The sequence below is a fragment of the Panthera pardus genome, unplaced genomic scaffold, assembly GCF_024362965.1.
Source record: "Panthera pardus isolate Hobbes unplaced genomic scaffold, ASM2436296v1 HiC_scaffold_13, whole genome shotgun sequence".
In the NCBI taxonomy this organism is placed as follows: domain Eukaryota; kingdom Metazoa; phylum Chordata; class Mammalia; order Carnivora; family Felidae; genus Panthera; species Panthera pardus.
Genome location: NW_026526688.1, coordinates 62,492,360 through 62,502,426, shown reverse-complemented (window position 1 = coordinate 62,502,426; position 10,067 = coordinate 62,492,360). Strand labels below are relative to the sequence as shown.

The 10,067-nt window shown below is 42.9% G+C and overlaps 1 protein-coding gene across 2 annotated transcripts in view; it reads left to right on the top strand.

The window, feature by feature from the left end:
* The first annotated feature begins 3,626 nt into the window (after window positions 1–3,626).
* TLL1 (tolloid like 1) overlaps window positions 3,627–10,067 on the top strand; it is a 210,349-nt gene continuing 203,908 nt past the window's right edge. Inside the window, exon 1 of one of the 2 annotated variants that reach the window (XM_019441055.2) lies at window positions 3,627–4,182. In XM_019441055.2, the coding sequence (XP_019296600.2) occupies window positions 4,014–4,182 (169 nt within the window). In that variant the 5' untranslated portion in view covers window positions 3,627–4,013. The remainder of the gene's footprint in view (window positions 4,183–10,067) is intronic. The other variant, XM_019441056.2, reaches the window with a different exon arrangement.

Here is a 10,067-nt window from a genome sequence, read left to right as displayed (position 1 = left end):
CAGATTTGGATTGAATGTAGTTTCATGCTAATTATCAAGAGTTGGGAGCATACTGTAATAGTGACATATGAAACAATATGACATAAAAAAATACCCATAGAATGTGAAATTTAAAAAACGTGAAAGTCAGAGGTCATTTAGGCCCAGAGAATCATCTCCTCATTGAAATATATTTATCTGAGATGCCTAAAATGTAATTCCAAAGAACAGCAGCATTAATTCAAAGCAGGATTTTTTTTTAAAGCCTTGAAACAGTAGGTTGAACCATATGAAATTGCCAATATTTTCTGTTTTTAACCTTCAGAGAAGACAATTTCACAGAAGCCAGTCAATATATATACTATTTGGTTAACAGGTTAAAGTGTTTACTTCAGACAAGGGGAGTGAGACTAAGGGAGAGAGGAAACCGCATTTGATTCTATTCACATCTAAATTACAGTAAAACCATGGATCCTGAGGAACTTGTTGTGTGAGTGTTCTGCAAGATGAGCCAACATTTCTAATAAATTTTGATATGATAAACGAGCGATGTCTTGCAATACAAGTAGTGTCTGATGCCGAACATCATATGATCACAACTTAGTCAATGGTTCTTGAAATTTGCATTGATATACGAGTGCTTTGGATTACAAGCATGTTTCCAGAATGAATTATGCTCACAAAACAAGGTTTTTCTGTGTCTTTTTTTTTTTTTAACCAGGGACATGAGCAGGATATATTCATGTATTACTTGGTTTCCTAACCACAACAATCACAATTAGCTTTTTACAAAATGACTAGATAAGAAAATAGACATTTCGAATTCAGATTATCCACAGGGCAAGTTTATTTAAATTACTGTGACAGCCAACAGGATATACCAGTTGGCATAGAGTGTATCTCTTGCTTTAGCTCTCTTGGGTGACTTTATTCCCTGGAGTGCTGGGGGCTGATGGAGTTCTGCTGCAGGTGGTGATGGTGGTCAGGGTCAGGTGCCACCTAGAAGCCAAGGTTACTCCAGCACATGTCTCACTAAAGGAATCAATCTCCTCTTTTTATCTTTCTAAGGAGACTGGATTCACATCCTGCACATGTTTGTGGCTACATTCTGACCGAACATTCAACTCCTTCCTAACATGCATATTCTTGCTTTTTGTTTTCTTCAAATTCTTGCAAATTCATGTTTTTTTAATGCACATGGGAAAAAAGTCTACTTTTAGTTTGTGATCACAGCAACTATAGAAACAAAATTTAAAGGTAAGTATTTTATTACTATAGAGTTAGATTCAGTAACTATTTTAAAATAATATTTATAAATAAATCAGGGTTGAGGCCTAGGATATTGTGGTGTAAATAACTATTCTCTACAGGTATTTTAGCCTTAAAGAAACATTTCTATATTCTGATTTGAGGTTCTACTATGTCAATCATCCTAAATCTAGAATATAAATTTATAAAATTGTGAAACTGAGCAATGATAAATTTTGTATGGAAACCATAATAGGCATCATTATATGATGAGGCAGATGTCCCTATATATTACCTTTTTTTTTTTTTTCAGGGAAAATGAATGAATATACTTATTCCTGCAAAGTAAGTGATGTTTAAGTAGACTCCAGGTACAAACTCTTCCAAATTTACCTATGTTAAAAAGTCTAGGAGATGTTTGCAGTCATTTACATCAGCAAGGGACATTTTAAAAGTTTGGGGATAGCAGGTAGGGACAATGCTAGCAGCTTTTCAAGAGCAAGGATCCTCTAAAGGAAAGTTGCATTTTCTAGGCATTCAGATGGGCAGAATACATTCTTGTTTAGCCCTGCACTACAGCAACACCATTATTAATTATGCAAACCTTTTTTTTTTTTTTTTGGATGGGTAAAAGAATTTGAGAATGACTCAGCAAGAGATTTCAAAACCAAATACCTCTACCTACTTATTGAACATGTTCTTTTCAGATCTGCTCTCTGTTCTGTGACCTGGGGTTAAAAGTTTGAGATCTACAGAAGAAGGCTTTGTTACTGCATCGGCCTCTGAGAAAGCCCCAGTTTTGCCAGGAATATCAAATCAGTTCTACCTAGTCCTCTCATCCTTTTAGTCTTAGTTTAAGTTGGAAATAGATGATACTTCTTTGAGTTTAGCCTCCAATACTTCTTTAACAAACATAAAACCTGGTCAAATCCACTAACCTAACTGGGTCTACCTGTCAAAAGTATGTGTGTGGGAGGGAGGATGGTTACTTTCATACTTTCCTCTAGATAACACTGTATATTGATGGAAAAGGGGGGCATTTAAATGTTAAATAACAATGCAAAGGGAACAGAAGATTTTTTACAAGCCACTGCCAAAGTGACAGTTCAAGATTGAGTCGGAAAAGGCAAGACTCCCAATCACCAGTCTGGGGGAGGAGAAGTCCTCTCACCTATTTTGGAAACTGCTTGCAGATGTGGGGAAACCACTGAATTGCTCACAACAGGGGTTTTGCAGAGATTTCCTCTGATTTTTTTTTTCCTCCCCTATTTCCCACAACCTGTGTTTGTCTTGCGTCTGCTAGGCTGACATGTGGTTTACCTCGCTGATCCTGCTGCCAGGTTTTACACACTCTCCTCAGAAGTAAAACAACTAAAGCCGAAGGATACCGAGCAACTCTGGGCATGGGCGCCAGAACTGTCACAGAAAATTTGCTTCCCGAGTATTCCTTCCAACTTCCCTTCCTGCGCCCACGTGAGCCAGAGCGCCAGCCCATCAGCAAGGTCTTAGCGTTTCCTGCTGCTGCAATCTGTAACTTGATTTTGGATTTTTTTTTTTTTTTTAATTGCAGTTCTGGGGATCTTAGTTCTTAGCAAAACTTTGTTGGTTGGAGGACTTTTAAAGCAGTCTATTTCCTTACCCAAGTCGCGAAGGCTCACTTTTCCTCCATTCCCGGGCTGCACTAAGGTTAAGCCGCAGCAAAGGAAAGAAACACACACTCGCTGTTTATTTGGGGGGAGGGGAAGTAGAGGTTTGCAGCTAAGTTATCACGATCCCTCGCGCCACCCCCGGTCTGGCACTCTCGGCTGACACGTACATCATCTATTAATTGCTGTTCGCGGACGCAGATACATAATATATTCATTTTTATCTTTAGTAAAATATAAATGGAATTGTCAGCGCGCTCGTGTCTGTTTGTTTGTATAAGGCTATCAAAAGAAGTCAGAGAGGAGGCTGTGGCCCGGATCCTGACCCTGATTGTATGAATAAGTAAGCAGGATGCAAGTGATTGGGTTAGATGCTGCGAAGATTTTTTTTTTTTTTTTTTTTTCAAGTTAGGAAGAGGGTAAAAAGACAGCCTGGGGAAGGTGGGGGGGAGGCAAACGGTGCATCCCCACATCCTCACACTTTTGCTCTTTTCAGTCAGTTGCTTTGCTGGCTTCTGTAGGCTTTTAAGGTCTCGCGGCGTAGAAATGCCTGCCCCCCACCCCCTTCCTCGGTCTCCCCTTTCAGTTCAGATGTGCTGATGTGCAGACCGGATTCATCTTCCCGGAGCGGCGGCGGCGGCGGCGGCGGCGGGCGCAGGCGGCGGCGGCGGCGGCGGCTCGCGCTCGACCGCCGGGTCCTGGCAGCGGCGGGGGCGCGGCGCTGGAGCCCGAGCTCCGGTGGCAGCTGAGCCCGCGGGGCGCCGCTCGCCCAGCCGCGGCCGCGGGAAGTTCGGCCGCCAGAAGGACGACCTGGCAGGCTGCGAGCGCCCGCTCCGCGAGAGCCGAGTTTGCCCGCAGCTGCCCCTCCCCGTCTCCCGGAGCCGAGCTCCTTACCTGCCCTCCGCCCACCCGCGGGCCCCTAGCCAACTTCTCCCTGCGACTGGGGGTAACAGGCAGTTCTCGCCCTCTCTCCTGTCCCGACGGCATCCGTATGTCTTCGGACACCTGAACGCCCCAGTGTCGCCGAGGAGCCTCCCGGTGGGGAGAGGAGCACCGGTTCCCCTCGCACCGCACATCAGCGCGGACCGCGGACGCCTCACCTCCCGGTCCCGTCCCTTCCTTTTCCTCCAGGGGAGGAGGATGGGGTTGGAAACGCTTCCCCCGAGGATGCTCGTGTTGCTGGTGGCCTCGGGGATTGTTTTGTACGGGGAGCTTTGGGTCTGCGCTGGCCTCGACTATGATTACACTTTTGATGGGAACGAAGAGGATAAAACGGACACGATAGATTACAAGGACCCTTGTAAAGCCGGTAAGTGCCTCTCCAGGTCGGGACGGTGGCGCGCGGGGTCCGTCGCGCTGGATTTCCGAGGGGTGGCGGTGGGAGCTCACCTGTTTCCTTCCCTCTCTCGCCAGCCCCTCCGCCGTCCCTCCTCTTGCCCTCCTTTCCTTCCCCTCCCCACCCCCCAAGTGGCAGTCGCCGTGGCCCGAGTTGACTGGAGTTCTGTGCTAGTGGGATCGAACGCCAAGCTCCCATCTCCCAGTTTGGGAAAAACGTCCAGAGTTCGGATTCCCTTCCCCTCCCCCAGCAAAACGAAACAAGACTTACACACAGCTGGCTGGCCGTGGGTTTTAAATACCAACACTCAGCGGGCTATATGTATCTGGAGGGGACTTCACCTCCTCTTTGTTCCAGGGTGCGGTTCCCCGGTGCTCGCCCGAGACCCAGTTGGTTCGAGTTCCCCCAAATATGGGTGGGGGTGGGATTGCTACCTCGGGACACCTTTGCTTCCCTCTTTTGCCAGGGATTTCAAGTGTGGGATCCGGGCGAAAAGGGGATTGTGGGACGACCTTGGAAGCTCTCATGCTAGATGGAATTCGAATGCATTTGCCCATTTAAAATAAACCTTAAAAAAAAATGTCCAAGTTGTTACCCCATTCAAACTTGCGCCTTCCTTCCTGTGTACGCCCCCTGGGAACCGCAGTTTGACCTGCACTGCCTGAAGCTCAGCTTCCCCTCGCGGGTCCCCAAGCGCCCCGGGATCTTCCCCTCTCCCCCCCAACACGTCCAGCGCCTCTGCGGGTCCTCCTCCCTCTCGGGGCGGAGCTTAGCTCCCGCCGCCTCAGGTCGGATCCGCACGTGCCGCGGCCGGTGACCACGTGAGCGCAGCGTCCCGGGGGCTCCGGAGGCGCCAGGTCCCTGGCCCTGCGCAGCGGAGGTTGGGGTGACCAGAATTCAGTGTGGTGGACTCACGACCAACTTCGGAAGGAAGGTTACGAGGGGTGTTGGGGCCGACTCGGTAGAGTTGTTTGTAAGCACGTTCTGTCCCATCTCTAGAGGTGTGGGCTTTGGCGAAGCAGAGAGGAAGGGAGTGGGCAAAGTGCCAAAAGTGTGTCTGCCTCTCCGGATTCTGTGCGGGCTTGGTCGGTATGTGACTGCGACTTCTTCCCTTTTCATAGCTAGGTAAACCTTATTCAGCCTTTCTTGGTCCTGAAGGAAGGAGAAATGCACACAGTGAAAGAAAATGCTGGAAATTCCCTTGTTGCTTTGTATCGTTGATGACACATTGCTCTGACAAGGAGCGAATGTGTGCTGTGTGCGCCTTATCAGATCTTCCTTGGTGCGCTCTTACTGAGGATAGTTGTTCAAAACTTGGAGTAGCTTCGTAGAAACTTGTCAGTCTGGAGCTTGGAATTCTCATTTGATTCCATTTGGGTTGTAAGTTTCCTCCTGACACCTTTAACACTAAGTCTGTCCCACCAAAAGTTTCTTGGGCCTTCCCTGGTGGTTTGGAGAAGGAGACATCATTCTGCCAGGATGGGTGACTAGCGACTGGACAACCAGAATTCAGTACTGTAACAACTCCCCAAAGCACACTTTTTATTGGGAAATTAGTTTTGAATCACGTTTCCAGCTGGGTGAAAATTGTGTACTTCCTTGTTTTACATAAGGTAGAAATGAAGTGTTTCTAAAGGTTGTCTAGGGAAACATCTATTCTGATGCTCTCTTGTGTGAAAAATTCAACCAGCTATTAATATGAAAAAACCAGGGCATATGTATCATGGGCTTGATTTCAGGACAATAAATATTGTTTTCCATACAGATTCAAGTAAAAGTTTATGTCTTTGAAAATCATTGACTTAAAATATGAATATAAGAAGTGTCAAAAATTAGTTAGTACTATTTTCAGAAATTATGTTGTTTTTAGATTTATCTTATGTTAGAAATTGTACAGAATAAGATTCGGCGAACATACTGTTTTTTTTTGTTTTGTTTTGTTTTTTGTTTTCTACTTAAGACTGTTTTCAATTTTGAAATTTAAATGGTTGCACCATGTGTATTGAAATATGACTCAAGGATAAATATTTATTATCCTCAGTAAATAAACATCTAGAGCAAGGAAAAAAATTCTAAGAGCGTTTAGTTTTGTTTTTTCCTTTAATATTGGTTTATTGTTGAGCATAGCTGTTGAAGATAAAACAATGAAAACAACTTTGAATGGATTATTACTCTAATCTTATTTCTTCCCTATCTTTGAGTACAAGAGGCATACCTGTGTGTATGTGTATGTTGTGTATGTATCATGAAAGAGAGAGAAGAATGGCACCAGTGGTAGGCTGAGAAGTATGTCCAAAATCTGAGATCACTTAAAAAATTTTTTTTAATGTTTATTTGTTTTTGAGAGGGAGGCAGGAAGGGAAAGGGGGCGGGGAGAGAGAGAGAGAGAGAGAGAGAGACAGAGAAAGTGGGGGAGGGGCCGAGAGAGAAGGAGACACAGAATCCCAAGCAGGCTCCAGGTTCTGAGCTGTCAACACAGAGCCCCCATGCAGGGCTCGAACCCATGAACCATGAGATCATGACCTGAGCCCAAGTAGGATGCTTAACCAACTGAGCCCCCCAGGGGCTCCTGCCATCACTTTTTAAATGATCAACGCTACCTTTTAAAATTCAGTGACGTGAAGGCTTTAATTTACCATCTTGGCTAAAGAGTGGCAAAATCTTTTTTGTTTTTCCCTTGGCCTCTCTTTTGGCATTATATAAGACAAGTAAAAGTTGTAATAACAGGAAAAAAAATTAAATAGTACATTGAAATCCCAAACAAGAGTCAAAAAAAGGTCACTAAAATAAGAAAGATGAGGACAGATATGTGAAAAAAGGCCACACAAAAGCATGGAGGGTGCTCTCCAGATTCTGGGATACCTTTGTCTGCCCTTTCCAAGAGCAGAATGGAGGACGTGGGCCATGAAATAAAGTGTCCTTCTCTAACAAGGGTCCTAATTTTCCTCAGACTATACAGTGGCTTGATGTCATAATGACTAATGAAACCATAATTTTCATTTCAACACAACAGCCCAATTGGGTGGAATTTGTGAATCTTCCCATTACACAGATAGGAAAACAGATGCTCCATGAGGTCAAATGCTTGTTAAGATTATCCAGAACTTGATTTGAAGTCTCCTGGCTGCAAAACCTGCATGCATATAGACAGATAGACAATAACACTGCATTCTTAGCTGACCTTTTGGAGGTCTTCCTTGAAATGCAAACAATAGAAATTTGTCTGGGTTTACCTAGAGTCTAGACTAATAAAAGTGCAGTTACTTTCATATCTGATAAGTATGAAATGACTAAGAACATAGTTTCATCTTATAAAGTCTTTGAGGTCAGAGGTCATAGCTGATTTTTAATGTTTATCACAGGGAGATAGATTACCACTGTTGGTATCTAGCTAAAGTTCTTAATTCCATCTCGATATCTGTAGACTATAAATGTTGATCTTCATTCCTCATCTACAAACTTCTATTTTAACCAGTAATGTGACTCAAGAAGAAATATAAATATAACATTAAAATTGTGCCATTCTTAATACATTTGTGAAATGGTATAATTTGTATATCCATGAGAACTCTAATTTCAAGTTCATGGGACAGAAAGGAAGCCTCGGGTTAATTTAATTGAACTTTCACTTAGACATTTGGGTATAAGCAAAAGTAGGTTAAGTTAGTACAGCACAGCTTCATGTATATTTATATAGCCAAATCTGTTAGGACAGAATGTAGGTAATTAATCTTTCTCTCTTTGTAGATAATCACAAAGAAGCAGATAATTCAAAGGAGTATCTGACTGTCTTTCTTCAGCGTAGTATGTAGTCCTCTGAGTTTGCAATCCTACTCTCTCTAGTTCAGAAGGTTCCTGAGGGACAACCAGGAAGCTGATGCTGCAGGAAGTCATTCCAGAACAGAGACTGTTTCAGTGTTGTACTGTTCCATTCCATTCCAGAACATTCCCTTGTTTCAGTGTGGAACTGTTCCAGTAGGTGTTAATCTGAGTATTAATATCTATGAAGAGCCTGGGCAAATTCAGCGTGCAAGTTAAACTCTCAGATTTGTCTAGAGGTTCCCTGGAAAAACAGAAACCTGATAAACTCTGTATTCCCTGCCTTCCTCCTTTCTTTCTCTGTTTGTACTTAAGGGGGTATCTGGAAAGCTCAGGCAGTCGAAATACAAGAGGTAAGAAGGGGGATTGAAGAATTTCTATTGTGAGTGATGGGTAGAGGCGGAGGAGATCGATGACGTAAAATGTTTGTCTAGAAGATTTGTCCTTATCCTCTTGGACAAGTGTGAACACCCTGAAAAAAAGACTTTCTACTTTGAATCTCCTCGGTAAATGACTCCTTTGCTTGGAAAAAATCCAAACAAGATTAAAGGTCAGTGACTTGCAAGGTTAAATTTGCCTTTAGAGTGGCATATACAAGCCTGTTTACATAGAAATAGGCTTTTGGCATCCTAAAGGATTCTCCTTTCCACTTTTCTTTGCAATTAATGTCCCAGGGTTCTGGTATACTAATTCTTCATCAATTCTTCATGGGATAATTTTCATAAATTCATAATTTCTTGGTAAAGATCTTCTTTCTTTTGGTCCTCAGTGCTGTACTTTCTAGCTTCATTGCTGGCCTCTTAGGTACGAGGTTTTAGAATTTGATGTCCAACCCGGTGTCTACTTTATTCTATCATAGTATTAAATATCGAGGCATATATTTCTTGGTCAGCACCTCTCTAGGTTGCCAAACCCTCATGTTAAAAATGCATTTCGTAGAGTGGCTTCCCTTAACCAGCCTCTTCTCTTTCAGTTTTCATTCCTCAGATCTTGCTTTGTTCTTTTTTTTTTTTTTTTTTTCCCTTCTCCTGCTTCTGGTGCCAACTCAGAAGTACAGTTTTTGCAAAAGGGATGGATAGACATTATATTCTATAGACTTGAATTCTGTTCATCATTTACAATAGTAATTCTTTAGCCCTTGTCGTGAGGGTTCACATCCATTTTTGGCCCGTAAATGGCAGTTACTGTCACTAGGTATGAATTAGGTGGACTATTTTTTTCTTAAATATATCCCCATAGAGGAAGCTGGCTTTGAAACTCCTTTTTGTTTGTTGATTTACACATCGTCTCCTGGTGTCTTCCCAGTTTTTGATCCCTGAAGAAGGTGGTATCATTTACAAGTTCAAAATCTAGCTGGAATCCCCTCTCTGAGGCAGTTCAGGTAATAATTAATGGAGTCTTTATGATTTCTAATTCAGCAGGTGCTGTTTGAGTCCTCCCTTCTCTGTTGAGGCCTCCTGAGTCTATGGTGGAACAGTTAGACGTGCCTAAGAGCCCACCTAGCAAAGGCTTTTTGAGAAAGTTAGCACATAATTCCCTACTTTTCCTCTTGCCATCATGATGGCTCACTTTTCTATGAAGGCCTGATGTATGCCATGTATAGTTTCTTCTACAGAAACCATATTGTCTTCCCCCATTATGTATGTAAGAATCCTATTTTTGTGCATTTTAGCAACTCTCCCTTATTTAACATTTATTCTCACTTGGCTGTAGTTACCATCATATTCTTTGTAAACCTTAAGAATATTAGTCACATTAATGATCCCTTTGGCCTCTTCAACAGTGCGTGTACTGGACAGAGGTTAGCCTTTCAATTTTTCTAGAACTCAGGTAGATAGTATTGAGTGCTAGTGATTTACCATCATTATTGTTTTTCTTTTTAGAATATTATCTATTGTTTTTAATAGTACCTTAGACCCATCGACTTAAATATTTAAAATTAGGACTGCCCTAAGCTTTTCTAAGAATGCTTGGAAAAGATAGAGGTGAATAATCCATTTAAAATGAGGCCTTGCACATCCTGCTGGGACCATCTGGTG